At 56.6% G+C, this 27,747-nt stretch overlaps 11 protein-coding genes and 1 non-coding gene across 12 annotated transcripts; 6 read left to right on the plus strand and 6 right to left on the minus strand.

The window, feature by feature from the left end:
- Nucleotides 1-273: 273 nt before the first annotated feature.
- Nucleotides 274-901, minus strand: BKA78DRAFT_356478 (GNAT domain-containing protein; the record flags this gene model as incomplete). Its single annotated transcript, XM_066892066.1, has 2 exons — nucleotides 274-730; nucleotides 780-901. The coding sequence occupies 2 exons, from the start codon at nucleotides 899-901 to the stop codon at nucleotides 274-276; spliced, it is 579 nt and encodes a 192-aa protein (XP_066739662.1).
- A 558-nt stretch (nucleotides 902-1,459) lies between these two features.
- Nucleotides 1,460-1,559, plus strand: BKA78DRAFT_t166. The gene has a single exon. It is a non-coding gene; the product is annotated as a tRNA-Val (tRNA).
- Nucleotides 1,560-2,405: 846 nt separating this feature from the next.
- On the minus strand, nucleotides 2,406-4,499 carry BKA78DRAFT_383004 (beta-lactamase/transpeptidase-like protein). The gene is made up of 6 exons (XM_066893053.1): nucleotides 4,353-4,499; nucleotides 4,002-4,304; nucleotides 3,845-3,950; nucleotides 3,703-3,786; nucleotides 3,108-3,641; nucleotides 2,406-2,996 (listed from the first exon to the last, which is right to left on the minus strand). Exons 1-6 carry the CDS (start codon nucleotides 4,451-4,453, stop codon nucleotides 2,868-2,870), a joined length of 1,257 nt encoding a protein of 418 aa, XP_066739663.1. The 5' UTR covers nucleotides 4,454-4,499; the 3' UTR covers nucleotides 2,406-2,867.
- Nucleotides 4,500-5,876: 1,377 nt separating this feature from the next.
- Nucleotides 5,877-8,683, plus strand: BKA78DRAFT_333535 (putative NRPS-like enzyme; the record flags this gene model as incomplete). The annotated part of the gene is made up of 2 exons (XM_066890094.1): nucleotides 5,877-6,498; nucleotides 6,549-8,683. The coding sequence occupies 2 exons, from the start codon at nucleotides 5,877-5,879 to the stop codon at nucleotides 8,681-8,683; spliced, it is 2,757 nt and encodes a 918-aa protein (XP_066739664.1).
- Nucleotides 8,684-8,998: 315 nt separating this feature from the next.
- BKA78DRAFT_333536 (uncharacterized protein) lies at nucleotides 8,999-10,753 on the minus strand (the record flags this gene model as incomplete). Its single annotated transcript, XM_066890095.1, has 2 exons — nucleotides 8,999-10,532; nucleotides 10,605-10,753. The coding sequence occupies 2 exons, from the start codon at nucleotides 10,751-10,753 to the stop codon at nucleotides 8,999-9,001; spliced, it is 1,683 nt and encodes a 560-aa protein (XP_066739665.1).
- A 415-nt stretch (nucleotides 10,754-11,168) lies between these two features.
- On the plus strand, nucleotides 11,169-12,426 carry BKA78DRAFT_257551 (alpha-N-arab-like proteininofuranosidase; the record flags this gene model as incomplete). The annotated part of the gene is made up of 3 exons (XM_066885198.1): nucleotides 11,169-11,335; nucleotides 11,385-11,527; nucleotides 11,576-12,426. The coding sequence occupies 3 exons, from the start codon at nucleotides 11,169-11,171 to the stop codon at nucleotides 12,424-12,426; spliced, it is 1,161 nt and encodes a 386-aa protein (XP_066739666.1).
- A 283-nt stretch (nucleotides 12,427-12,709) lies between these two features.
- On the minus strand, nucleotides 12,710-14,111 carry BKA78DRAFT_333538 (oxidoreductase ucpA; the record flags this gene model as incomplete). Its single annotated transcript, XM_066890096.1, has 4 exons — nucleotides 12,710-12,877; nucleotides 13,279-13,386; nucleotides 13,549-13,956; nucleotides 14,022-14,111. The coding sequence occupies 4 exons, from the start codon at nucleotides 14,109-14,111 to the stop codon at nucleotides 12,710-12,712; spliced, it is 774 nt and encodes a 257-aa protein (XP_066739667.1).
- Nucleotides 14,112-15,208: 1,097 nt separating this feature from the next.
- On the plus strand, nucleotides 15,209-17,633 carry BKA78DRAFT_239065 (rab-GTPase-TBC domain-containing protein; the record flags this gene model as incomplete). Its single annotated transcript, XM_066883895.1, has 3 exons — nucleotides 15,209-15,809; nucleotides 15,927-17,248; nucleotides 17,301-17,633. Coding segments are annotated over 3 exons (2,256 nt in total), but the record flags the coding sequence as incomplete, so codon positions are not given.
- Nucleotides 17,634-18,254: 621 nt separating this feature from the next.
- Nucleotides 18,255-19,301, minus strand: BKA78DRAFT_39987 (uncharacterized protein). The gene has a single exon (XM_066893118.1). It carries the CDS (start codon nucleotides 19,066-19,068, stop codon nucleotides 18,388-18,390), a length of 681 nt encoding a protein of 226 aa, XP_066739669.1. The 5' UTR covers nucleotides 19,069-19,301; the 3' UTR covers nucleotides 18,255-18,387.
- On the plus strand, nucleotides 19,302-20,059 carry BKA78DRAFT_39988 (uncharacterized protein). Its single transcript, XM_066893119.1, has one exon. It carries the CDS (start codon nucleotides 19,534-19,536, stop codon nucleotides 19,921-19,923), a length of 390 nt encoding a protein of 129 aa, XP_066739670.1. The 5' UTR covers nucleotides 19,302-19,533; the 3' UTR covers nucleotides 19,924-20,059.
- Nucleotides 20,060-21,036: 977 nt separating this feature from the next.
- Nucleotides 21,037-21,881, minus strand: BKA78DRAFT_361582 (uncharacterized protein; the record flags this gene model as incomplete). The annotated part of the gene is made up of 1 exon (XM_066892443.1): nucleotides 21,037-21,881. The coding sequence occupies exon 1, from the start codon at nucleotides 21,559-21,561 to the stop codon at nucleotides 21,037-21,039; it is 525 nt and encodes a 174-aa protein (XP_066739671.1). The 5' UTR covers nucleotides 21,562-21,881.
- Nucleotides 21,882-25,998: 4,117 nt separating this feature from the next.
- Nucleotides 25,999-27,385, plus strand: BKA78DRAFT_361584 (uncharacterized protein). Its single transcript, XM_066892444.1, has one exon. The coding sequence runs from the start codon at nucleotides 26,136-26,138 to the stop codon at nucleotides 27,168-27,170; it is 1,035 nt and encodes a 344-aa protein (XP_066739672.1). The 5' UTR covers nucleotides 25,999-26,135; the 3' UTR covers nucleotides 27,171-27,385.
- Nucleotides 27,386-27,747: the final 362 nt, after the last annotated feature.

Genomic DNA, 27,747 nt, shown 5'->3' on the forward strand with positions numbered 1-27,747 from the left:
GACGCACCAACCTCGCTCAACGTACCAATGTTCCAGCATAGGGCAGAATCACATGATTTGAGCCTCCATCGGGCGCCACAGGCCGGCTGGCTTTTCTTCTTCGCCCCTGCAGAGCGACGTTTCGAGAGGCAGGCTCAGCCAAGTGGAAGAATGGCCGTTTGGCATGTGGAATACTCCGCACCATTCGAACTCCTGTCGTGCTACTCGAGATGGGCCGGATGTTCTGGACCGTCCGGAAAAACAACACCTAGTCCCCGTCGCCGACATCTGTCTCTATTGACAAACGGCCGCTGGGCGCTGCAGGCGATATATTTCAATATCCCGCAGGCCTAGACTCGGGTTCCCAAAGCTCTTGATCTTTCTGTCCTCGAGACTGAAGCCACATTTCTGCAACACCCGCTTGCTTTGGCCGTTGGCCGGGTCGATTTTGGCAGAAGCAAAGTCAAACTCGGACCTGAACTGCTGCCAGTAGAGAGGCATGAACGCCTGCAGGGCCTCCGTGGCCAGACCGCGCCCCCAAAAGTCCGGATGGAACATGTAGCCAATTTCTGGGGCCCCGACTGCGCCTACCAAGCCAATCACTTTGTGTCTGCTGGCTTTATCGTCGGTTTTATCGACGTAATCTTCTGGAGAAAGCAATTCTATGGCAAAGTTGTATACGTTGGGACGGCTCAGGCAGCCACGGATCCAACCTTGGGTGTGTTCGATGCTCGCTTCGGGGCCATTGTGACTGCAGCCTGATTAGCTCCGTTCTTTGGTAGCCGGACTGAAGTACCTACGAATACAACATGGCCTCGGGGCGCGACCGGATCAGATGGACATCCTCCGCATCCTCCACGCACAAGCCGCGCAAACGAAGGCGCGTCGTCCTCACCTCGGTGTGTTCCTGGAGGTCTGGCATGCGTCGCAATCGATCTCAACGATCAACCCGAAGTTGCAGCGGTTGACTCGATGGAGTCGGTTTGGCACAGCGACGGGACTTCATCGCGCTGGAGCGGGCGGGGTTTGCGAAAAGTAAATGGAGTGTCCCGAATCGAAAGAGGTGGTTGGTAGCGGAGCGGGCCGCAGGGTTGCCGCGTAGTTGCGACAGATCATTGGAGGTCCTCAGCCGAGCACTAAGCGCCCAGCTCAACAATCCTGCAGCGTTCATACGTGGGATCGTCTGGTATATTCTGCAACAAGAAAGGAATTGAAGTTCGTGCAAAATTCTTGATATTGTGGTGCTTCAAATTGTTTTGGTCCATGTCTTTGTTGCTCAAACAAATGACATCATCTCCTCAAATTCACATGTCTTGCACGTCTTGCGAGCTTGGAAGTTGCACTGAGAGAATGAAAGCACCACCAGTATTCTTGATAAGCTATAATTGTGAGAGGGAAAGAGCTGAGATTTTCCAATCCTGTTCTGAGTGTCAATGCTGAACTTCATAATACAATTTCACAGAGTGCTCTTCAACAAGTAGCTTCGGTGGTGTAGTTGGTTATCACGTCAGTCTAACAAATCAGCTTCACAGCTGGCTGTTGGACACTGAAGGTCCCGAGTTCAAGTCTCGGCCGAAGTAGCTTTTTGCCAATCTTCTTCTCCATTCCTGCATCTCCAAAAGGCCCGAATAACATGTGGGCACGGTGGGCAACAGCGGCGAATGCACTATTGTTGAGAAGGCAGGGATGTCTTTTTGTTAAAGAAAGGAGATGATGGAACACAGATGAAATCAGCAAGGGACTAGTAAGAATGGCGAGGGCGACTGATTTACTCCAGCGTCTACAAAGATTCGACGTGCAGAACTCGGGTGTCTAGCTCTTACCGGGCCCGCATGTATGTGCATGGTCTTATGCCACTATGAGCGCTGTACATATAAGTAGGAGTGCATAGTATACTAGCTTTGAGTCAACGACGATATTGCTGCATCACACTCAAAATGGAATAATTTCCTTTGCCATTCTGCTATCATTGGACCAAAGAACAATACGCATCAACTACCATTGTCGAAACCTCGCTGAATCAGCCCCAGCCGGGACTGACCACCTATCTCTTTTTGCGCAACAGTCGCACGATAACAGACCACATCGCAACGACTCCTCCGCCGTCTTCTTCACCACTGCCCAAAGTCCCTCCCAGATTTCCATCACCCTGCACAGACCACTCCAAAAGTCCTGAAATTCGGTCCCTCGTCGGCATCATCCCTCGCACGCATCCAAAAAATTGCCGCTTTCGTCGACCGGCCCGTTGCGAGAAATGCAGGCCAGCCAATCAATTGCTTTACAAGACCAGGGCAGAGACGTCTTGACAAATCAGCGCTGCCGCTTGCTAACGTTGAACAGGGTGGGTTTGTTGGATAGACTGGCGCAAACGCCCCCACCCCACCCCACCTGGAGTCCTTGTGCCACTTCCGAGGCCTGGTACTATAGCAAAAGTCGCGGCACACATAACTAGGAGCTTGACTAAGACAAGGCAAACAAAGTAGAAGCGGCTGTAGAGTAGTAGAAAGTTTGCATGTTAAGCAGTACGTATGTAGGGAGCATTCAAGCGCTTTGCGCATGTGATGTTGGAATCAACCAATTCTTTTGCGTAGAGTTAGTTGCAGGGAGCAGTCGAAGCTGCATACGTGTGCCACGACTTTTGCTACCAGGCCTCGTCCCTTCTGCACTCCCTCCCTTTTGCTTGGTTTGGCTAGGTATCCTGCTCGCTCTCCTGGCCGCTGTGCTTATACCTCGTGTATATACACCCATCACTGCCTTTTTCCTTGTTGTTTACTTCCTGCCATGAACTCACACGATATTCGGTGAATTACCTGCAGCCAAGCCCCCCCCCCAAAGCATGGCCAACGACACAAACAAGACGCAAAAACGATTTCCACATTCGCGCATGCTCAGTCCGTCCTTGTGGCCGCATAAACCGCCTCCTCAAACTTGGACAGCAGCTCAATCGTCTTGCCATCGCCGCCGGGCATGAACTGCGAAAGGAACAGTCCCGCCACGCCATTCGCCCTGTCAATCCACTACAGTACCAGCACCAGTCAGCCAGCGCGTCAGAAACAATCGAAATACAACAGTTTTTTTTTTATTAAAAAAAAGGGGGTACAGAGAGATCATCGAAGAACAAAACTCACCCAAAAGCAGTTGGACATGCCCGACCAAGTCAGCGAGGGCGCGCCCCTGCGGCCGGGGACGGGCGACGTGTTCAGCACGCCACCAAGGCCCGAGTTGACGGCCGCGTCGTCGGGGAGGCTGTTGAAGACGCTGTTGCGGACGAATACGGAGGCGTTGCGGGCGTCGGCAAAGTCGGGGGCCGTCGCGGGGATGTGCGGCGTGAACATGAGGTCGACCGTCTCGCGCTTCAGCAGCAACGCTTTGCTGCCGTTGTCGTCGCCGTCGCGGAGCAGCGCGGCGTAGATTTTGAGCAGCTCCGGCGCCGTCGCGTACAGCCCCGTGCCGCCAAAGTCGTCGCCCACCGGGTCCGGCATGAACCAGTCGGGGCGCTGCTCGAGGCCGCCGGCCGGTGTTCGCTGCCACATGCGCGCCAGCCGCGCGCGCATGTCCTCGCGCGCTTCCAGGTGGAACGTCATGTCCTTGATGCCGAGCGGCTCGAAGATGTTGAGGCGCATGTACTCGCCGAGCTTCATGCCGCCGTTGACGCGCTCGATCTGGGGATGCGTTAGTGATGATGCTCTGAGAGGGAGTGGAGCTTGGTCGAGTTTGACGGACCAGCAGGCCGACGTATTCGGCTTCTGGTGAATATCTCCATCGAGTGCCGGGCTCGAAGATGAGGATTTCGTCAAACGAGTCTCTCTGGAGTCTCTGTCAGCGGATTGATTTCGTAGTCGAGCAGTGCGCCCCGGCATCGTACAATCGTCAGGTTGTTCTTGGGCTTCGCGCCGTGCCAGTTCTGATACTTGGACATCAGGGGGTCCAAAAACGCATACGCCATGCCGCTTGACCGCGACAACATGTGCCTGCGAAACGCGTGAGACGCAACGAACAAGAGCGGAGCATGCCGACCATACCGGAGGGAAATGTGGTTTTGTGCGGGCTTCAAGATGGGCTCACCATCGTCGTCAAACCCGATCAAGATCTTGGGATTCTTCCACTCAGGGAGGACGTCGCCAATGTCGCCATCGAGGCTCAGCAGTCCCTTCTCAACACACTGCAGCGCAGCAATGGTGGTGACGAGCTTTGAGCACGACGCGACCCAGTGGACAGCATTGGTGTCCTGCGGCCCGGCGGCGACGGTGCTGCAGTCGGTGCCAAAGAACTTTTCGTAGTAAAAGGAGCCTGTGAGCGGCGGCGCGCATCGTTTTAGCTTGTGCCTTCGGCATCAATCAATCTCCTGAGCTCTCCCTCAGATGTAGATATACCGACCCGACTTGTTGACTGCCCCCAGCGTCACAAACGGCAGCGGCGAGTCAGTCGCCTGCGGCTGGAGGTAGCCCTCGACAGTGTGGCTGAACGAGTCCATGTCAAAAACGACGTCAACCAAGGCGCCACCCGAAGACACAAGCTCGCTGGGAGGCGTTCGTGCCAAGGTTTGGCGTCGAGGTCTGGGATCGAGCCTGTTCTATAGCCACTGCTTGGGATACGGCGAATGTGGTTTGATTGGTTAGAATTTGGGAGACGCTCTTCAGAGACAGTGACGTCGCTGGATGCCGTCGGACCATTTGTGTTGTCGACCTGCCAATGAAGCCTAGTTCCATGCGAGTGGTTTGCGTTGCCGGCCGCCGAGAGGCATTATCCTTGCTGCTCGTGTCATTGTGAAGGTATTGTCGACTTTGGTACTTCGTTGATATCCTGTGGCAACCGGACAAAAGTCTTAACTCGCGGACTGCAATCTCAAGCAGTTGTGATTGAGATGGCAAAGCAGGTACCAATAGTACCCGCCGAAATCTTGACCGAGATGCCCCTTTGCATCAGCAACAAAGCACTGCATCTACCCCCTCAACAGGCATGCCTATGCGACGAATCGAAGCCAGAGAAACGAGAGGATATCGGTATTCGAGACCACGATCCGCAAAATCCTCTAAATTCTCGTCGAGCGGTCCATCGACAACAATGCACCTTGTACGTAGGGCTCGGCTTCCGAACACATGGTCGGCAGGTTCCCCTAAGCGAAAGATCGGCGCGACGCGGGAAAATCGTGATGGAATCAGGACCAACTCGCACGCCAGAAAGGCCTTAGGAGGTGCTTTACTCGCGGAGTCGGTTATCCACGGGCTAAGTCCCTGGTCACCATGATGGATCTGGGCTGGCTGTATGGATCGAAGGGCGACGTTTCAAGATGGCCGGTCGCTTGAACCGAGAAAATAAGTGCTCGCGGTGGTATGATGGTGTGTCATTCGGTAGTTTTCTGCCTGGTCTCTTTAGTCGTGCAGAGCGTGTCACTGACTTGTTGGCTTGGTGTGGTGGAGTCGCTTCAAGAACCTCGTTGTTTCGCTGTCGTCCAGTTCTTTTGGTGTTGGAAGAGGCGTTTGGGACAGCAATGACCATCTCTAAGGCCACGACCCGCCAAGTTTAGGACCACTCCAAGAGATGCACTGCCAAGGACGACGCCATGATAGTAGCCTGGGCATCCATCTTCCAGAGTGCGTTCTCCCGCTCGAGTCGAGAATCGAGATGGCCGCAAATTGGCACAATGGTGTTGTGGATCCCCTTCATGATAGAGAGATCCACCTCAACACCCTCAGGCGAGTCGTATACGGGTCTCTATCAATACGCCGAGACCACACACGTGCTTTCGAGCCCGACGTCCGCTCGACAAGGAAAAAATCGAGTGATATCGCTCGCCGGCAGCAATGGGTCGACAGGGCTGTGAAATAGATTAATAGGCTGGGGCTTGGGACGATTGATAGCAGCAGGCGCTCATACCGTCCAACACTACTCGCAAGATGTTGGCCAAAAACCTCTCCGAAGTTCTCGTCAAGGCCGCAGAGTATCCCGCCAACCGGGGTGTTTTGTTCGAGTCTGCCACGGGGTCGAAGCACGTCACGTACCGGAAGCTGCTCGAGATAGCGCAGGAGCTGTCGTCTGCCGTCCTCAGCCTGGGCGCGGACAAGGACACCAGGTTCTTGCTCCACTTCGACAACCACTACGACAACATCACCTGGTTCTGGGCCGTGGTGCTTGCGGGATATGTTCCGGCTGTCTCGACTCCCCTCGTCTCCGACCTCGACGCACGGAAGAGGCATCTCGATCACTTGCACACGCTGCTGGACCCGCTTGTGCTGACGTCGTCGCGGTTGGTCGACGACTTTTGCGGCCTCGACTACCTCAAGCTGCGGCCGGTGGAGGAGCTGAGCAAGTTTGTGGTCGAGGAATCCAAGCAGGATGCGACAGGCCTCCTCAAGACTGGCGACGACCTTGCCGCGCTGATGCTCACGTCGGGAAGCACTGGCAACTCAAAGGCCGTCATGCTTCGCCACGGACAGATGCTGACGGCCATCCGGGGCAAGAGCCAACACCACGACACCAAGTCGGAAGATGTCTTTTTGAACTGGATCGGATTCGACCGTAAGCCACCCCACCCCCCAACCAGTGGCAGCTGGACTAACCTTTCCAAGATGTTGCCAACCTGACAGAGATCCACCTCCACGCCATGAACCTGGCCGCCGAACAGATCCAAGTCCCAACCGTCGACATGATCAAGGACCCCCTCTTCTTCCTCGAGCTGCTCGCCAAGAACCGGGTGGCATACACCTTTGCGCCCAACTTCTTCCTCGCCAACATCCGCCGCGCCCTCCTGCAGCCCGACGGGTTCCGCTTCGACGACAAGTTCGACCTCTCGACGCTGCGGGCCCTCATCTCGGGAGGCGAGGCCAACGTCGTCGACACTTGCGCCGCGCTCAGCCTCCAGCTCAAGGAGTACGGCGCGCCGGCCGACTTCATCAGACCGGGCTTCGGCATGACCGAGACGTGCGCCGGCTCCATCTACAACAACCACTGCCCGTCGTACGACGTCGCCAACGAGCTCGAGTTTGCGTCGTTGGGCCACTGCATCCCGGGCATCAACATGCGCGTCGTGGACCAGGAGACGGGCGAGGAGCTCGGCGCCAACCAGCAGGGCTTCCTGCAAGTGTGCGGACCCGTCGTCTTCTCGGGCTACTACAACAACCCGCAAGCGACGGCCGAGTCGATTGTCAACGGCTGGTTCCAGACGGGCGACATGGCGTATCTGGACTCGACGGGGGCGCTCAACTTCACGGGCCGCGCCAAGGACAGCGTCAACGTCAACGGCGTCAAGTACTTCACGCAGGACCTGGAGACGGATCTGGACGACGGGCGCATCCGCGGGCTGACGCCCGGTTTTACGGCCGTCTTCCCGCACCGGCCCAAGGGCCACGATACTGAGGTCGTTGTGGTAGTGTACTTGCCCTCGTACGCGAACGACGATATTATCGCGCGCGTAGACACGGCCGAGCAAATCACAAAGATGGTCTTCCAGCACTACAGCGTGCGGCCGTACCGCGTGATCCCCCTGACGCGGGCGCTCCTGCAGCTGTCGACGCTGGGCAAGCTGTCGCGAGCCAAGCTGCGCAAGTCGTTCGAGGCCGGGCAGTTTGTCGAGTGCGAGACGGCCAACGACGCGCTCATCAAGGAGTACAAGATGCAGTTTTACGAGGCGCCCGGCAGCGAGACGGAGAGGACCATCCACCGCGTGCTGACCGACTACTTCCAGACGGACCGCGAGCTCGGCATCAACGACGACATTTTCGACCTGGGCGTGACGTCGGTGGAGCTGCTCAAGCTCAAGTTCTTCTTCGAAGAGGCCCTCGGCGTGACCAAGTCGATCCCCGTGTCCGTCTTCATGACCAACCCGACCATCAAGACGCTGGCGCAGGCGATTGAGAAGCAGCAGGGTGGCGAGTACGACCCCGTCACCATCCTGCAGCCCAACGGCGACGGCACGCCTTTGTGGTGCATCCACCCGGGCGGCGGCGAAGTCCTCGTCTTCATGAAGCTGGCCACATACATCACCGACAGGCGGGTATACGGCGTGCGGGCGCGGGGCCTCGACGGCGAAGAAGTCTTCACATCCTTCGACGAAATGGTGGCGACGTACGTCTCGGCGATCCGCGCAACGCAGCAGCAAGGCCCCTACGCCATCGTCGGCTACTCGTACGGCGGCAACGTCGGATTCGAGGTGGCCAAGGGGCTCGAGGCGGCGGGCTGCGAGGTGCAATTTCTGGCGACGCTGGACCAGCAGTCGCGCTTCGTCGACCACATCAACACGCGCGACTGGATCGGCAGCCTGCTCTTCCTGTCGCACTCGCTGGGCCTCATCTCCGAGGAGGAATCCAACGTCTCGCTACGCCCCGTCCTCACCGGCATGCCGCAGGACGACGCCCTCGACTTCATCATGCAAAAGTCGGACCCGGCCCGTCTGGCCGAGATGGGCATGACGCGGTCCCAACTGGAGAATTGGACCGCCACCGACTACAGCCTCAAGGTCATTGCGAAGCCGTATGAGCCGTCCGGCTGCACCAAGTCGGGCATGCACGTCTTTTACGCCAAGCCGCCTGCGTGGATCGGATTCAACCTGGAGGAGTGGATGGAGGGCCTGAGTGAATGGAACAAGTATATTGGTGGCGGCGTGCAATTCCATCTTGTTGATGGATCGCATCTTGACCTCATCACCGCGCACGTTTCGACATTCCAGAAGAAGTTCAAGAGCGTTCTCAAGGAGAGTGGTCTTTGAATGATTTGTTGACGATTTCGATTTCGATGGAGCTTTGGAAACACGGCGCTACTTGGATTCTGCTGGATATCATAGATTGGGTCTTTTAGATTTATACTCCATCGTCTTTCCATACATGTAGATAGACTTACCTTTCTCAATAAGAATTTCATTTCGATTCAATGATCATCCACTCGCCTCGCAAGTGTTAGCCAATTAACAGCGCTGACCGCTGCATTAGTTGCAACGTAGACCAAAAGGGAGAGCCGTGATGGGCAAAGCGTCCAAAGGGTATATTCCGCACTCAAAAGATCCCCACGGCCCAGAGCCTCCAGTCTACTTTCCACCACTCTTCTGGCGCTCCATGGCCTTGAGCACATCAGCAGCGCTATCCTTATCACCCTTCCTCTTCTTAGGACCCCTCTTCCTCTTCTTGCCGCCCCTCTCCTTGGCACCATCATCATCGTCATCGTCGCCTCCACCCATGCCCTTCCATTCCGACAGCTTGATCTTCGTGCCCTCCTCTTCCATCTCTTCCGCATCGTCGAATCGGCTGGATCCAAAGCCCATGTCCATGTCGTCGAGGTCGCGATCCTGCGCTGCGAGCATGGCGGCGCGTTTCTTGAGCCGCGCTTCTTCGGCGGGGTCCTTGGCTGATTCTGCAGAATCCCCGTCGCCTGCTCTGAGGCGGTCGGGATCGATCTCTTTGGCCTTGCGGATAGCAGCGAGGATCGTCGGGTCGGTGAGAGGGTTGGAGGGTGCTGGTATGCTGGGAGCCGTAGAAGACGAAGAGTCGCCAAAGTAGTTTGTTTTGGGGACGGAAGTGGAAGCTGCGGGTTTGGGAGGCGGTGGCATGGCCGTGGAATCCGGGTCTTCTGATTCCGGAGAATTTTCTGCGGACGGCTTTTCGGACGGTGACTTTGATTTTGCTGGTGCTGAGACCTCGCCTTCTTCTTCCTCAGACGAGCTGTCGTCACCATCCAGCCCAGCAAGAGGGTCGTAATCGGCACCCACTCCATCAAAAATATCATCGTCGTCGTCGTCCTCTTCCTCTGCTTTTGGCTGCTCCGGGACTTCCATACCCAACGGCTTGGCTTTGGGATCCGGCATGGGCAAGCTCGTTGGTGCCTTTTCTTCGCTTTCTGCCTCCGCCTTTATCTTCCTCACCTTTCTCTTGATGTGCCCGTCTTCATCCAAGGTGATGAGAACCTCCCTCCCACGGTCGTCTATTTCGATCCTCGGATACGTCTCCGTCTGGTGCGCGCCGACCTTTTTGAACCTCGCACCCAGCTGCGGTTGTGCTGCAGCCTTTGCAGCCGCGGCCGCCTGTCGCTGTGCCTTGAGCTCGGCCAGGATCTCGTTGCGCGTGCGCTTTGTTCCCGCAAGAGCCGTCTCGCCCTTCTTCTCCGCCTTTTCCCGGACCACGGGCGCCACCTCGCGTTGTTCCAGCTGCTCAAACTCGTCGTCGACATCGGGGCTTGGCTCCTTTGGCGTAGGTTTGCCGCCCACGCCGAGGACGTCCTCGCCCCGCCTCACGCGCTCCAGCAGCTGGCGATCAAGACCCTTGACCAGGTGCGTGGCACTGACGTCTCCGCCAGTGATCTGGTCGCGCAGCTTCTCGAACGTGTCCTGGTCGATCTGGCCGAGCTTCATGCTCTCCTCGAGGGCCTTGATGCGCTTGGCGCGGTCGTCGGCTTCGTCCTCATCGTCGACGCGACTCTGCGTGCGGTCCGTGTATCCCTGGGCGAGCCTCGAGCCTTTGGGCGCGGCGGAGGAGCGGAATTTCTTGGTGGCAGGCTGCGAGCCTCCTGCGCGCTGTTCGGCGAGTTGGCGTTGAAAGTCGATGTTGGCGCCGCCCGTCACTGTGCGCCTGAGGCAAGCAATGTTAGTCTCAATGGGCCATGAGAGGACGGCATGGAAGGGCGGGAAGCTCACTACTCACGGCGTCATGGGGATGCTCGATCGCATGCGCGAGCCCAGGGAGGCTGCTGGGGTGCGCGAGGCATTGTTGCTGGGCGAAGAGCTGTTGTTGGTGCCCGGGCTGCCGGCGGACGGGCGAGCGAAAAGCTTGCGGAAGTCTTGGTTGTTCATGGAGAATTGGGCGGTGAGGTGGTGGTGTAGAGCGACGAAGCCAATAAAGCAATATAGGACGGGAGCCCAGCAGATGGTTAGTGCCTTGAAGGTTCACCTAAGCAACGGCGGTGCCGACGGAGGAGGAAATACCCGGAGCTAGGGTGGCCATTGGCTGGGGCGCCGAATAAAAAAGTAGGTGGACCAGGTTGATGGATCCCCCGCCTTCTTGGCCTGTTCCCTGTTCGCCGTCGACCAAGACGATCAACGCTGTTGCACCTTCCGCTTGCATGTCCAGCCTGTACCCGTCTCCCAGTCCGGTTAAACAGAACAACATGATGGGCCCATATAAATCAACGGCTGCGGCCGTCACGCCGAGTCCCTTCACTCTCCCCAGACGAGGCCTGCGCGTGTGCGGAGAAGCAAAGCATCATCTATGGCCCTGTTTATACTCCTCTCTCTCCTGGCGGCGTGCGTAGCTGCTCAGTACAAAGGCGCCTTTGACGCCTCGTCGCAATTGAGGTCTCGTCAGTACACCAACGCCTCCTCCACCAATGCCACGACGTACACGAACCCAATCCTGAACGCTAACGGCGCCGACCCGTGTGTATACACATAGAGCCAGCCATGGATATTTACTGATTGCTATCAGATGGGTCATCCGCTACAATGACTATTACTACATGACCTACACCACCACGAACAACATTACGCTCCTGCGCAGCCGCGTCCTGACTGACTGGAATGACGCCGAAACCAGGCTCATCTTCAACCCCCCCGAGGGCCAAAACTATAGTAAGCCCAAAATACCAAAGAAGGCAGAAAATTCTGACTGAATTCCAGGCACAAATCTCTGGGCCCCCGAGTTGCACCAAATCGGCAACAACTGGTACGTCATCTTCACGGCGGACCCGCGATCCGACTCGCCGCCGCCCGAAGTCGACATGCTCTGCGACTCGTCGTGCCCAGCCGTCCACCACCGGATGTACGTGCTCGAAGGGCTCGGCGACGACCCCTGGGAAGCGACGTACACGTACAAGGCGCAGCTCGACACATTCGACCAGTTCGCCATCGACGGGACGTATTTCCAGCACGCGACGGGGCTGTACCACATCTACTCGTGCTGGGTGCGGGCGTACGACGGGTGGCCGGCCAACCTGTGCATCACGCGGATGGAGAACGCGTGGACCGTCGCCAGCAACTTCAGCCAGCGGCAGATCCTCAGCGTGCCGTCGAGCGACTGGGAAAAGACGCCGTACGGCCGCCGCCTCAACGACCGCCTGGCCACCAACGAGGGCCCGCAGCAGCTCACCAACCCCGCCACCGGCCAGACCTTCGTCATCTACAGCGGCGGCCGCTCCGACAACCGCAACTACTGCCTCGGCCAGCTCGAGCTGGTCGGCGACGACCCCATGAATGTTGGCGACTGGCGCAAGCGCACCGACGGCTGCGTCTTCTACCAAAACGCCCGTGAGGAGGCCTATGGCGTCGGCCACGCCAGCTTCACCACCAGCCCCGACGGCTCCGAGGATTGGATCGTCTATCATGGGATGCGCAACCCGACGAACGGCTGGTTTGCGCGCACCATTCGCACGCAGCGCTTTGGCTGGAATGATGATGGGAGCCCCAGGTTTCCGAGGCCCGGGTACGGCCCGTATGATGTGCCGTCGGGGCAGAGTGGCTTGTCGGCGTGATGGAGTCGGAGAGGGCAGCAGCAGCAGCAGGTTGTGCTGGACTAGCAGCGCCTTTTGTGAACAGGAAGGAGACCGATTGACGGCTTGCAGAGAATCTGTATATACATCATTGCCCCTATATGTGCTGGCGTACATCACGTCTAGCCTAACGACCCCCTGGTTCGCTCACAAACTCACAAACCAACCAATCAGTAAAAACTCTCCTACCCACCTCGTCTGGTTCAGCGTGCACGTCTATCAGACCTTACCCAAAGCTCCCTCTGATCTCCCAGGCAGCACTTACCTAGACGCTAAACCCGCTATCCATGACGACATTCTGGCCCGTCATGCTCTTGGTGGTGGCCAACAGGCGCACCTGCTCCGCAACGTCCTCGACCGTGGCCAGGCGCTTGAGCTTGGTGTTGTTGATGCTCTTCTGGATCTTTTCGGGCGGGAACTTGGCGCCCCATTCCTGATTGAGGCGAAAGCAAGGGGTCAGAAAGCTGCAGTCTTGAGGTGAAGAGGAGAGAGAGCGTAGAGAAGGAATGCTTGCGGAGGAGGGGAAAGAGGGAAGGGGTGTTGAGAGAGGGAGGAAAGGTGGTGTGTGAGCTGGCGGTGTGATGGGATGCAAAGTGACGACGATGATGATGATGATGATGACGATGGGGGCCTGTGAGACGACGGGTGGAATGGAGGTTGGGGCTGAGGCTGGGGTAGGGGTGCGGTGGAACCTGGGGCAGTGCGGTGGTGGTGTGATACAACGGCAGTGATGGGGGCCAACGTGCAACGGTAGGTAACGGTGCGAATTGCAAAAGTTTGGGGCCGGGCTGAGAATAGTGTCGAGCAGTCTTGATTTCTTTCTTTTTTACTTACCGTCATCAGCAGACCCGGCGAGACGGAGTTGAAGGTGATTTTGGGGGCGCAGATGACCGCGAGGGCTTTGGCAAGGTGGATCTGCGCCGCCTTGGTCACGGCGTACGGCTGTTGATCTCGCTGTTAGTCTGGGAGCTGTTTCTTTTCGGGGGTCTGGAAATGGGTCGCTGGCCGATCTCTCTTTTTCTTTTCTTGTTTGGGGTTGGTTGATGGTGGTGATGGTCGCAATGCTCTCGAAATAGAGTGATGACCGAGACGCAGACTACTAACCAATGAGCTGCCGCTCGGCTTGACACCCGCGATGCTGGCCGTCGAGACGAAGGCGCCTTCGGATTCTTCAAGGTGCCTTTTGGCGGCGTACGCAAGCCACATGTGCGTCTTGACGTTGTAAACGAAGCATCGGTCCCAATCGTCGTCGACGACGCCCTCGTCGAAATTGAATATGTCGGTCACGCGAGTCCATCCGACGTTGGAGACGACGACGTCCAGGCGGCCCATGACGCGAACCGTCTCGTCGACCAAGCCGTGCACGGCCGCCTTGTCGCCGGCGTCGGCTTGGATGGCGTGGAAGCGCGGCGTCTGGGCATGGGCGGCGGCAATGGACGTCGAAAGGGGTATGTTGTGTAGCTCTTGGAGCAGCGCGTCGGCGCGGGACGAGTTGTTGGCGTAGTTGATGACCTTGGGTTTGGGCCCTAGGCGTCAGTGGCTCGGCGGGGGGAAATTTGGTCGGCAATTTTGCGTACAACTCGGAACTCGCTGGCAAACGTGCGCGCGATTTGCGCTCCTAGGCCAGCCGAGCCAGCGGTGATGAGGGCAACTTTTTGCGCAGCCATTGGGTCAGATAGATGGATGCTATGGACTTGGTTGACATGAAAGATGTTGTATATGAATGCTGTCAAAGTGCGGGGGAGCAACCTTGGTAGAGCGGCCCGCCCCACATGGCCGGTCGATCAGTGGAGCGGAACCTTTCCGCCCAGACTGCGAGCATCTTAGTCAGTACTTTGGTAACCATCTGTTAGGCTTAGCTCATACAGATTCAGCCAAACAATTGGTCGAATCATATTTTACGAACAAAACTTGCCAGCCCTGTGTCGACGAGAGAGCACCGCCAACGGCTGGCTTCTCCGCGCCCTGCGTCCGTCTACAGCGGTTATTTTTGGCCACAGCTTCAAGACGCAGACAAGTCCAAGTGCCGACCGGCGTTTCACCTGCGAACACGCGTCGGCCGACACCATCTCTGCTCGCAGTCGCCTACCTCGAGACTATCACGACGCTTTCTTGCCGTCGCTGCGCCGTCCAGTCGCTGGCGGGGGCAATTCGTAAATTGGTGTAGATCTGATCTGTCTTCTGCCAGGGGCACTTGCGCAAGGCCCTTGGGAGAACAGGGTCAGCTGTCACTGTCAGCCTGTCATGATGGAATGCATTGAGTGCCGGCAGCGCCCCATCAGACGATTTGAAGCCGGCCGTTTGACAAGCGTGCAAGCTGAGCAGGCTGGGGTAACTTTTTTTGTTCCGTCTAAGCGCCTCTGTCCGCTGGCGTTGGTTGGCGTGGCAGGGAAGCGGTTGCTCAGGCCAATCTCCGAGTTCACGACCCACTCAGACCCTCTCCAGCCTCTACCTATACCACTGCAGCCAGACTTCAACCCGGCCGGCCCCCTATCCATCCACCTCCTCCAACACCATGCTGCCTGCTGTCATTGCTCAAACCCTACATCTACACCTGCATCCGCGCTCCACCCCGTCCGCCAACTAGACAAAGCGCTCCGGAACCTCACCCGACGCCCACCTCCCCCCGCAATCTATCAATCAATCGTGTTTCATCACGCCCAAGGCCCGCGCCGCCATGGAAAATGGGGCCGCTCCTCACGCCCAGCCGCCCGCTTCCATGTCGCTCGCGCACCTTGCAAACCAGAACAACACCGACCTGCCCTCCCCTCCCACATCTCCTCCAAAGCGTCCCTCCTCGTCGCGCTCCTGGGTCCCCTCGCGTCGTCGCGCCTCGCCAGCTCCCACGTCTGCGCCATTCAGCCCGCGCAACTCCACCCTGGTCGACAACACCGCCAAGCGCGACTCAGGCTTTGCTGCCTCTACCGTGAGGCCCGCCGACGACTGTGACGTCAGTCGCCCGCGAGTACCGAGCCTGCCCACCATTGTTGTCCAAGAAGACGAATCGCGCAGCTCCTCCACGGCCAGCAATGTCCATACGTCGCGAAGCCACAGTCGCTGCCACAGTATCGAGACCGACATTCCAACCGGCGGATTCGACGAGCTAGCGGACAATCGGATCCAGTTTTCAAAACGAGGAACCCTTCTTTTAAACGGAAAAAGAATGAGGGACCAAAATAGCACCACCAAGGAGTCCATGGAGGGATCACTTGATGGCACGCGACAGCTTGGCCAGGGGGATGATCATCATCAAGACACGAAGAAGGAGGTTGAACAGGGCGCATCCGAGAGGGGTACTCAGCTCCAACGAAATGCGCCGTCAGAGCCCGCGTCGCCATTATCGGGACCGCCTGCCCAGCTGCCGAGTCCAGTCAGCCCCAGAACCGACACTGCTACCCAACCACCGTCCTCGGTACCAACCTCGTCGGCTGCATCGTACACTAGACCAAGGAACTTGACTGCTCGGAGGGATTTCTCGGGAGCCCGCGCGCTCTCAGCCGACGAGACAATGCTGTCCAAAAAGGTCAGATCCATGTACGAATATGGCGACGAAAGAGCTGCGGAATGGGTCATGGACCAGCCTGTTGGCAGGACGGAGGATTCAATTGTCGAGGAGAGTCCTCTCCCGACAGCTCGAGACGGAGACGCCCTCAGCATTGCCAAATCGCGCAATGGCGATGCGACTCGCGCATTTAGTGTTGTGAGCAGCATTAGGCCTAAGAGTGCCATTTCAAAAGAACCACACGAAGCTGCTGGCGGCATTGAGGACTGGGAGGATATTGAGGGACAAGAGGTGGATCGCTACGGCTTCATCGTCCCGAAAAAGGTTGCCTCCCCCGACCAGCGTGATTCGTTGGTTACGTTTGAAGCGCCAAAACTTCAACGAGTGTCTACGCAACTGCAGCTTGCCACGGACTCCCCTAGAAGAAAACGCACCTTGCGCAGAACACCCTCATTCGCCAGGTCTTCCCGGACTACATTCAGCAAACGCTTCTCGTCGAATCGATCATTGCGGCCACCGGAATCTATCATGACGGCCAAGACTACCGCGTCCATGCGCGCCAATCCGTTTCGCCTCGCAGCCAACAGACTCCCCCACAACCGCGAACGCAAGCTTGTCGATGAAGCCAGTGACATGCTGACCCTTCCGCCCGGACTTGCTTCCATCGCCGAACAGGACGAGAGCGGACGGAGTGCAGCCAGAATGAAGCGCAAAGAATGGCAGCGGGAAGAAAAGTGGCGCAAAATGGGCAGAATGGTGGGTAGGTCAACCATTGGGGGTGGTATGATGTTTGAATTCGACACCAAGCACCCCAAGTTGATTGAGCGGACATGGAAAGGCATTCCGGACAGGTGGCGGTCGACGGCATGGCACGCGTTTCTCTCTGCAAGCGCAAAGAACACCCCGGGACAGGCGACAGACGAGGAGCTCATTGAAAGCTACTACGAGCTTCAGGAGGAAGACTGCGCCGACGACATGCAAATCGACGTTGATGTGCCACGGACCATTAGCCATCACATCATGTTCCGACGGCGCTACCGGGGCGGCCAGAGGCTCATGTTCCGCGTTCTGCACGCCATGGCCATTTATTTTCCAGAGACGGGATATGTTCAGGGTATGGCGGCTCTCTGCGCAACGCTTCTCTGCTATTACGACGAGGAGAGATGCTTTATCATGATGGTCCGCATGTGGACGTTGCGAGGTCTTGGCCGACTTTACGAGTCTGGATTTGAAGGGCTGATGGAGGCTTTGAATGATTTTGAGAAGGATTGGCTCCGCGGTGGTGAAGTTGCCCAGAAGTTGGTGAGACACTCTCATCCCCATTTATTGAGGATGCCGCTAATCGCGACAACAGGAGGAACATGGCATCCACACGACGGCGTACGGAACCCGGTGGTACCTGACCCTTTTCAACTACTCACTCCCTTTTCCTGCTCAGCTACGAGTTTGGGACGTGTTTATGCTCCTTGGCGACGTTTCCAACGCCAACGACCCAGGAAACAGCTTCCACGCCGACATGGACGTTCTTCACGCGACCAGTGCTGCACTCATTGATGCCACGCGTGACATCATCGTGGATTCTGACTTCGAAAACGCCATGAAGACGCTCACGAGCTGGGTTCCGGTCAAGGATGAGGATCTCCTGATGCGCGTCGCCAAGGCCGAGTGGAAGGCGCGCAAGAAGAGGGCCAAGGCGGAGTCAGCCTCTCGCGCAAACGAGCACAAGCTTGGGTTCGCACTTGCCAATCTCACGAGGCCTTCCACGGCAAGACCTGCGACTGCGAGGCCATCTTCGGCTGTCCCTGCCAACAGGCCAATGACCGCAAGGCCCTCGTCGGCTAGAACATCATCCGCGGCACCACCCCCTCCTTTGCCTACATCGGTCGCTGGATAAGCTTGTTTTGTTCTGTGCCAGCCCGGGCGTGAAGCATCGAGCTGATGAGTCGGTGACCAAGAGCTTGGATAGACGCCGCAAAGTGGCACACTCGATTTTCTCACTCTCCAAGCCTCCAATTGTACAAGAGACCTTCCACCTGCCTATTCAGGGGGCTGTGGAACAACGTGGCTCTAAGACGAGAAAAAGGGGGCCACCTTTTGCATTTCTTTTTCCCTGACTTTCTTCTTTTGGAACCCATTTTTTCGTCAGTGGCACCTAGACATGGGGGCCGAGTCATAATTTGCGCAGGACGACACTTGCTGAATGTCTCACGGCAACACCGGAAGAGGAGGGACTGTGGTCCGGGGCGCTCTCAGGCGGAGCTGACCGAACCCTCTCACTCACTCCCAACACGACCAGCGCGTGCCACGCCACATGACGCAGCGAAAGGTGTGCTTCGTTTTGCAAAGCGCGCTCACGATCTAGCCACGCCATGTCTACGCTTCTGAGTTGGTTGCCAACTGCCACGCGAAATGGCGCGCATGCTCGCCCGCCACGTGCTACCCTATGTGAGGACCAACATGTCTCTGCGCAAATGAACGACGGTGGCCGCCCGCGTGTCGTATGAACGATAGTACGGTACGCCGCGGATGTGTTTGTGGTGAGGATATGCGTCCCTTTGTTTCCTTTTGCAATTGCTGCTCTTGTCTTTTCGATTCATTTTGCAACCACTACTCCCTCGCTTCAGAATATTTCCCTTGGTCCTGTTAGATGTGCCGCTCACCCGCGGCGGCTCCTGTCTTTTGTTTGTTTTGCCATGGTCTCTTTTTCTTTTCAGTTTAGTATTTCTTCGCTCGTTCAGTTGCATCTGTTTTTCTTTCGTTATTGCGATACTAATTCTTGCGCCCTCCAACTGGCTACGGCACGGCACGGCTTTGGCTCGGTCTGGCGCTCTCCTCATTTTTGCTCTACTTCTTCGACGTATACCCACTAGACCGGCTTTCGTGTTGCCCTTTTTCTTCTTTCTGTTTTGCTTTCTGTCTTTTTTTGCTTTGCGTTCGTCGTTTCTTGCGCGCAGCACCAAAAACTGCATCCACTCATCAACAATACTCTCGCTTAATAACTCCTTCCTTCGCCTCTTTGCATTTCCTTTTTTCCTTTTCCCTAGTCGTTTTTTACTCCAGCAAAATGTCAGTCGGCAGCGGCGGCGGCGCACGGTGGTGGGTGGCAGAAAGCCACACAACATAACCAACCAATCCACTCGGAGACGGAGGAGGAGGATAGGTACAGATGTTCAAAAATCTAGATCTCTCGCTCTCGCTCATGTCATGGCATGGTGTGGTCACATGGTGCTGGGGGGGCCGGCAAGCAGGGGACCGATAGATGGATCGATGCAGACATGCGGCCTCGTTTCCCTTTTTCCTTGGTTTTCGGGTGGGGGACGAGAGCAAGGCAGACCAAAGGCAGCGGAGAAAAAGAAAGGAATGGAACGGAATCAACATTGACATCATCATCATCATCATCAACAACAACATATACCCCTGGGCAAGGAAGAAAGCAAGTGTATCGTGTTTGGTTGGTGGGCCGGCGGTCTGGGTGGTCTGGGCGGTCTTCTTTTGTTGTTCCACCTCGTCTCCATCTATCTGTCTGGCTTTTTGTCCGTGGTGTGCGGTTGCGGTTGCGGTTGCGGTTGATAGGCAAGGTATGGTGAATGATGATACCTATGCCTGTCTATTTGGTTTTGCATTTTGAATTTGCTTGCTTGCTTGCTTGCTTGCTTGGGTGTGTTGGAGTTTTGTTGTTGTTATTGCTGTTGTTGCTGTTGCTGCTGCTGCTGCTGTGTGGTTCTACTGTTTTGTGCGTTGCTTGCTATTTTGACATTTTAGCCCCCATTGTGTACATAGTAATAGTAATCAATAATCCCCCCCCTTTTCAGCCAGCGCGCGCAAATGCAATGAGTTGCAGGCAATTAGTACTACATCTATCTGTCATGCCACGGTGCGGCCAGTCAGTCAGTCGGGCGTGCTGGTTCGACGTCGAATATCTCAAGACTTGTGTCTACATGTATGCAATTGCCTTTGAAGGAAGGAACGGGAAATAAGTGAGTATATTACCAGTGGAGAGGGGAAGATCTGCACATTGACAACAATTGACGGCACCAGTTCCAAAAGACGAACGTGGAAGCGAGGGAAGCAGTGGCGATTCTGACACAAACGTGAGTGAGCTTTTGGGGATGCAGAGTTTGGGAGGGAGTGGCGTGTGGCCAGGTGTCGTCGGCGGCCATGAGTGAGGCTCTGGTGTGAGGGCGTGCTGGCATCAGAACCAGTCCGGACTGGTCATTGGTAATGGTACCAGTACATGATCGTAGCCCACATATCTTGCCTTGGACAGTACCATGGTATGGCGCGTTCTTTCTCCATGCATCCCCGTCTCCCCAAATCAACTCTGATATCAAGACAGCGGCTTTTCAGGCACCACCCGTCCGTCTCTTGGGAGGCCTCGATGCAGCAACCTAGCACGTCGTGCCCGTTTGGGATGCAGAGGAAGAAGACGCACGTCACCGACTGTGAATTTTGCTCACTGTAAGCTCATCTTCTCGTGGAGATGTACATCATTCTGGAGCATTGCAAGCCAATGCGCGTGTAAAACCTGTCTCCATTGGCTCTTTTGGATGAGGAGCGTTCTATACGAGGGATTGCGACCGAACGTTGTCCGTAAGCGTGGTGCATATCGAGTTCGCTGGGTTCTGATCCAGGGATAGCTGCCCCTTTGCTAGTGCAAGGTGGTGTGCCTCTGCGACTGTCTAATCGTTGGTTTGGTGCGAGGGGGCAAGTTTTCGAGGAATATTCGCGAGTTTAGTCGGTTTGTTGTTCTGGGACAGAGGAGAGGGTACTGTGAGGGAGAGGAGCTATTTGCTGATATTTCCGGGAGGAAGTATTGTTCTCCATTGGGTGACCTGCCTGTTCGATGGGCGAAGTGACATAGTCTGATTGAGGGCAATGTGGTTGATTGAATAGAGTAGCCGGTGGCTACTTCTAGGTACCTATCACTGTCGTCAAGGTTGGTGGAGCAGAGCAGTGTTATTGGCCGCGGGACCAACAGGCAGCGCAGCGCAACACAGTTACGCATTATTCAGAAGCCGACTCGACCTCGGATGGTTTTGTCGTTGAAGCTCTCATCCGAAGCACGATGCTTTTGCGTGAAGGGTATTCTTTCAGGGGCAACTCTTTTCATCGCGAACATGGTAGGCGATCTCAGTAGGACCAGAAACTTTTTCTTTCACCGCATGATGATTGCGTTTGCACAAGTAAAATTGATGTTGTCGAGGTGGTTCAGTCGGATCAATTGGATGGCGCGGGCGTACTGGTCGAGCGCGTATCGTGACAAGTTGAGAGAAAAGTCCCGAGGTAGCAGTCATGTACCCTTTTCGAATCTCCTCGGCTTGTTCACTCTTCGTTCGAAGCACATTTCCGATATGCAGGAACAGGTCGGGAGAAGCAGGAACACCGTCGAGAGCGTGCATGCAGAGGACGGCGATGCCGATGCCAAGTGGATGCCCTGACAGATTGTCAACAGAAGTCGCCTCAGAAAATGTTTGTTTTGCGTCTTGGCTAGGCAACAGGTGGTAAGCGTCAATCGCACCGCCTAAAGTTGAAGGCTTCAAGTCGACTTGATTCAGCGGCCCTGAACAGTGGTGGCGGACGACACATGTACTCGGGTCGAGGACATTCATGAACATATATGGTCTATGCTGTTCATAAGTGAGGCCAGAAACGACAGAGGGCGTCAGAAAGAGTAAACAGCTGCGGGGTCGGTATCGGATTCGAATGCTCGTCAAGACCGGGTACCAGGAATCTTGCCAGCGCTGGCGATATTAAAACAGTAAATTCAGCAGGTCGACGCGGAAACCACACGACATTGCAACGCCACAATACGTACCCGGTTTAAGCTCGAGAGACTGAAGACTCGGTAGGCTCATTTCTGAGTATTGTGGCTTCAACGCTCCGTTTTTTTGACTGAATGCCCGCCGCATGACATTCAGCGTGCCCGCGCTTGAACCCGCAGTTAAACTTTAACCACTGACGTCTTGCGAACCCCGCGGTCCCACTGGGGTGGCTACCTTGCCGCGGGCGGCGGAAGGACGCTCAGGTACCCAGAGCAAAAAAGCACATGCATAAGGAGGTGCCTAACATTGGCTTAGGCCCCGCTGTCCTAAAATTGGGTAGCTGGACGGGAGCACTGCGGGTACCTGAGCGGCGCGGCCTGGTAAAGTATCGCACAGGCGCGTTACGCACATTTAGTCAGCCCTATCGGCGGCGTCCGCTCGACGATGCGACCATCCTGGCGGGAAGCCGTGTCTGATTGCCCAGTTGGGAGAATATCAGACGGAAGGTGTCATGTCGAACTGGTCGAGGCCCTGGCTTGCATGAGGGGTTGACGCGGGCTTCAAGGTAAGGTGCGGAGAATGCTTGTAATTGTCAACAGCTAGGGCAACACTGCAAGGTTTGATGCCCTTTGCCAGTGGCATAACCTCCGAAGCAGAGCGGGGAAGTGAAATGAGAAATGTCGTCGATCTGCTCAAGGTAAACAAAGGCTGGAAACAGTGGTGCTGGTTGGTCGAAATGTTGTCGCCGAAGCAGAGGAGTGCGACCAGTACTCGGAGCGGCAACTTGACCGTCCGACTGGTATTTTTTTGATTGCCTGTCGATTCCTGACTCTCAAAGTTGCGGCGAGACTGAACGAGGTTAGTTTGGCGGGAAGGAGCCGAAAGTCTCGCGACGGAGCCGACTTGTTGGAATCTGTTTGATGGACGCGTCGTCGCAAGTTGGCAACGTAGGTGCTGGATGATAAATGCATCACAAGAATTGTCAAAGACTGAAAGACGGCGTCAAAGGTTCATGCTACCAACAAGGTCAATGTCAAGATACAAATAGTCTTAGCACATTTGCCAAAGTGATAAAATATGCAAGTGATGCAACAAGGTTCTACCTTGAGTACTGGGACGAAGTTGCCAAGGATGACTGCGGGACTGGACTTGGGCAAGGGCAGCGGGATCTTGATTTCTGGAACTTGCCTGATGTTATGCTGGAGCAAAGTGTGCAATGCTCACACAGCATATACTGACAAAGATGGATGACGCATTCAGGAGGCTGACGAGTGTGCCAGGTTTGTGTTTGGAGGGTGAGCCGCGCACCAGACGTGGATACACCCAGTCATATCGAGCAATGGAGCTGACAGCCAAGCAATCTCACTTAGCGTGAAGAAGAAGTCAGTTTTGGTTCTGGCTCATGGTACTTCCATGTGCCGACGCTGTGTCATTCCACATTCAGCTTCGAATACATGTCGTAGCGCGAGCGCCACGGCGCAGTCGATGACGGATACGAGAACGGGCGCAGGGCGACAGAGTCGAGTTGGGTTGCTGCGGCATCAAAAAAGACTGATGACAGACCATTGACCCAAAACAGAATTAAGCCCTGATGGTGAGCGGATATGCGGACATGGATGGGTCGGCCCAACGTCCGTGCTCTTGCAGCCCTACAACTTCAGAAGTCGTCATGTTTGTCTGGCGGCTGGCTGCAGAGCCGGAACTGGGTTGAGCATGCTGGTACGAGGATTTATGCGGCGGAACCGGAGGTCGGGGGAGGCTGAGGGCTGTGAGATGTTCGTGAAGTGGAGGAGGAGGAGTCGACGGTCGGAGACGAGTTTCCCGGCCGGACCCTGCCAAGACGCTGCCGGCCTTGGTGGACCACACAGTGACGTCGCCTCCCACCGTCCACCCATCACTCACCACTGAACCCACCGACTTAGCTCTCGGACGTCCGCCTCTCCATCAGCCACCGGCACATGTATCCTCTCTCGCGACAAATCGCCTAACCGGCACCTTACGGCATTGATGCGTCGTGGCGCGCGCGCCGGCCCTGCCCATGACCGCCGCCGTGGCCCCTTGAATGAGTTTGCGTCGCTACTCATGGACATCAAACATCGCCCTGCTCGCTACGTTGTCTTCGCCATCGACACGGAGAGAGCCGCCGCTGCTCATGGCAACAACAATCAAAAGAAACGAGACGAAAGACTCGCCGCGCTTTGAGGTGGTTTCATAGCCCTCGCGCGGAAGCAGTGGTTTGTTCACCGAGTGGCTTGCAGGGCAGCACATAATCTTCTCCGCGTCTCACCCTGACCGGCATGCACGAAAAGTCCATCCGCACCCAACACTTTTTCTTTTTTTCCACACTTCTCGACACGTTCTGCATCGGCACTCCTCCCTGGCTTTTGTATCGCCCCGGCTGGATCCCACTCGCAACCAATACTCCGGATCTCGAGCTGCCCCACGCGAGCCGCCCTATGCCCTGCTGTCTCCCAAACTGAAGCTAAGTCTGGCTATCAATTGCTCAAATGCGAATCAGTCCCACCGCTCGTTGGACTGAACAGTGATGCCGGGGGCTTTTAACAGTATGCCGTCGAGCTCAAAGAAATCATGGCATTTTTAATTACTTCGGAACAGAATGACGGGAACTTTTTTTTCTGTTCAAAATTCCACTCATCTGAGTGGTTGACATGCGCAGTTGCCGCCCTGCTCGAAATTAACCAGGCCGACCAGGTGCTCGTCGCGACATGGAAGCCTTGCCCAAAGAGGCAGCGGAAGGATTGAAATTGGAGCGTTTGTGCCGTTTCTGACCATGGGTCTTGCCGTCGTGCATGCCCAAGCAGGCATTCCGTAGCTTGCAGGACGCCGCAGGCAAGGTTTCGAGTCCTCCGCCCTTGTCGTATCTTGAAGCACGAAATACGTCGAACCATTCGTCTACTCCGCCCGGGAGCTGACTCGCCATGCTGAGGAAAAGAAGGAAACTGTTCCACAGAGCCGCCCGATTGGTCGACGTGCGACTGCATGACATTGGCCGTGTGTCTAACAGCTGGCTGACTCTTGGGCATGTTAGCAAAATGGCACCCGGGGTCGATTCTACAACTGCATCACCGTGCCACTGGTTGGCATCGCATGAGAACGTCTAGATCCCGATACGTCAGATCTAATCGCCTGATCGGGACGCCACGGTGTTTCACTTGCGAACGGGCAGAACCCAAAGCGGACATGTATCTGTATGTTCAGGATGGCGCGTGGGGCTGTGGAAAACAGGTCGAAGGAGCCGCCGCTGCGGGGCACTACCGCACCGGGCTGGCACGTTCGCGAGAGACGAGCCTGGAGCACGAGGAGCTGGCTGCGCCCTCTCACGCGAGACAAAACGCACGCGGAGTCGCAGCAAGACTACGACACTGTCAGCGATGCGCAACCATGGCACCGCAACTCGCTGCGGGACGATCGCCGGGCCTTGTCGATTGCCCGCTGGCTGCGTCGATCTCTCTCCAGTTCAACATCTCGCGAGCGTCCTCTCAGCAACTCGTCCTTGGTGCTACAGCGGGGGAGGGACAAGAAGCCCACCAAAACATGCCCGGCCATCTCCAGGTGCTGGTTTCGGGTAGAGGTGGCAGTCGCAGCGGCGGGGCGGGTCCTTAATTGCTCGTGCAGCCCAGAAGAGTGAGTCGAGCCCAAGCAAGTGATTATGAAAGAAATGGTCCCTCAGGACCACGCCGCCACAGTGGGCGTCGTCCGGGTGGCAGACGGGCAGTGTGCTCTGGCGCCGTCAACGCCCCTGGTACATCGGGACCCTGATCCATTGCGCTGTACCGGCACTGCTGCCGTGATCCAATACGTGCCCTCGCGCTCGACAAGAGAGACTGAGAAACTACTGCTGAGTACTACTATCCCGTCCGCCCGTCTCCCCGCCCCGCGCCACGGGCAAGATACCCCGGCCCTGGGAGTAATGATGAATGAGCATCAAAGCGAGATTGCGCGGCTGTCAGTCTGCCAGCTCAAAAACAGCGTCGGAGCAGCGGCGGGCGCGTGAGCTCACCTGCACCAGCGCCACGACAACCACCACGTCTACATAGATACTCGCTGATCTCCGGCCCTCTGCGCGGCTGGATCGCCGTTGCAGCCAGCGTCCTGATCCTGGCCTGCAACTTCCGCCCGTTAGCCTTATGCGGCAGGCGAATCGTATTTTCCAGCCGGCCGGGACTGTTGCTTCTGTACCAGGTACCTTGCAAGCATTTTTCTGGCCCGCCGCCTGATTCTGCACGCTTGGGGCTCTGGAGCACCTTTGCTCCCTTCAAGCTTGCTTCTTCTTAAGGTAAAGCTCCCTCGTCCATTTACTTTACCATCCCAAGTTGCCGCCTTTCCCAAACCGCCTGTCGTTCATGCACACCTCTCTTTGGCTTCTCTTCTCCAATGTCCGTCGTTGACCGCACGCTCTGACCCTCATGTTACTCACTCTTTCCGCCCCGACCAGATCGGACTTTGATTACAAACATCTCCATGATTACACGGCGCCGAAGCCTTACCCACGGACCGCATCTCATTCACCAAAGGTGACCCGCGGTCTCAGTCCGCTCCCTTCATCACTGCCGGCCAGTCCACGTCCAGCGATGAGCTCTTCTCATCGTGGTCTTCCGCCGCCGGCGGCCATGACCCTCCCGGATCCCAGCCGGCCACCACCTCCTCCACCTCCTCCAATGCCGGCATCTTTGAATCAGATGCCAGCTCCACCCTCCCAATGGCAAGGCGCTGAAGAGTCGATGCGGAATTGGCTGGCCGCAAAGGCCGAGGAAGACAGGAGAAGGCAAGAGGAAGAGAAGACGCGCCAAGAGAGCCTGCGCTTGGAGCAAAGAAAAGTTGAACAGTCAATGCTCCGCGAGTCGATTCAGGGTGGTGTTCCTCCTCATCTCGTCCCCATGATCTTTGCCGGAATCGGTGGTGCTGGTGTCGCCAACGCAAATCTGGACTGGCTACAGCACTATGTGGCCCAGCTTCAGTCTCAGCAGCAACAAGTCGTCGCCCAGGCTCAAGGCTCCCCGGACCTGCGAAGAGAACAGAGATTGATCACCCCAGCACAGTCAGGCGTCTTTGGCCAAGCGCCACCAGCGGTTCCAGGTCCACCGTCGTTACCAGGCCAAGCCGTTGGTGGACCAGCGCAACCCAGTGGACCTTTCTCGGCATCAGCACCTTACACGCCAGGTAGCATGTCTCCAGCGAGCAGAGCAAGAGCCATGCAAGGCTATCCGAGCGGTCCCAAACTACCACCTCACTCTCAATTACCGCGTTTGACGACAAACGAGATGCAAATCCAACCTCCTCCTGCAGCTCCAGTCAATCTCAGCACCATACAGCAATCTCAGCAACAGGAACCGCAAACGTCTTCTCCGTCCATCTACTTCCACCATTGGGTCCCTCCAACCACGCAATCAGGCTCCGGTACGAATCCTCCCGCGACCCCCTCAGGTAAACACCAAAAGTAGGAAGCGTCCAGACCGTCTGACAGCTTACGAACGCGGTTGTAGACTATACGAGCTCCCCGAAGAAACGGAAGGCGCAGGGTGCACATCAAGCGCCTCCCGCGCCGAGCTCTGCGCCGCAATTTACGTCGCCTTCTTTCTCGCACGTATCTGGATCAACTACTTCCACACCAGGACGCAAGGGTCACGCGCGGACACGGAGCGATCAATCTACACGTGTGACGGCGACGGAACAGCCTCATCAGGCGGGCAGAGGTCGGGCTGGTACACTCACCGGCGCTGAATCGAGCCGACTCGCCGACCATCGACCAAGCCGTGATGTTTTAGCCCATGAGCCAGTGCCGCACGCGCAACTCATGCAGCAACAACCTCTACCGGCTCCGCCCCGGCCTGGGGATGATGTACCTCGCCCCGGTTTTGAAGGACCCGGTATGGAAAGAATGCCATTGGCTCAGCGAGAACTGCGTTCATCAGGGCTTGTGCCGCAAAGATCAAGACCCGGAACCCCCAAACGGGAAACAGGCGCTAGGTAGCCGGGCGAAGCGGTTCTTCAAGCGTGCACGGAGCCTCAGGATTGCCA

The sequence above is a fragment of the Phyllosticta capitalensis genome (assembly GCF_038381095.1).
Source record: "Phyllosticta capitalensis strain CBS 128856 chromosome Unknown BKA78scaffold_11, whole genome shotgun sequence".
NCBI classification, from domain to species: domain Eukaryota; kingdom Fungi; phylum Ascomycota; class Dothideomycetes; order Botryosphaeriales; family Phyllostictaceae; genus Phyllosticta; species Phyllosticta capitalensis.

Excerpts from the sequence above, each read along its gene's own strand:
- BKA78DRAFT_383004 (XM_066893053.1), bottom strand. The coding sequence starts at position 4,453 with ATGGACTCGTTCAGCCACACTGTCGAGGGCTACCTCCAGCCGCAGGCG. Across the intron at positions 3,642-3,702 it reads CCGAATACGTCGGCCTGCTG|ATCGAGCGCGTCAACGGCGG; the intron begins GTCCGTCAAACT and ends ACGCATCCCCAG. Across the intron at positions 2,997-3,107 it reads GCATGTCCAACTGCTTTTGG|TGGATTGACAGGGCGAATGG; the intron begins GTGAGTTTTGTT and ends CTGGTACTGTAG.
- BKA78DRAFT_39987 (XM_066893118.1), bottom strand. The coding sequence starts at position 19,068 with ATGTTGTGTGGCTTTCTGCCACCCACCACCGTGCGCCGCCGCCGCTGC.
- BKA78DRAFT_39988 (XM_066893119.1), top strand. The coding sequence starts at position 19,534 with ATGATGATACCTATGCCTGTCTATTTGGTTTTGCATTTTGAATTTGCT.
- BKA78DRAFT_361584 (XM_066892444.1), top strand. The coding sequence starts at position 26,136 with ATGTTACTCACTCTTTCCGCCCCGACCAGATCGGACTTTGATTACAAA.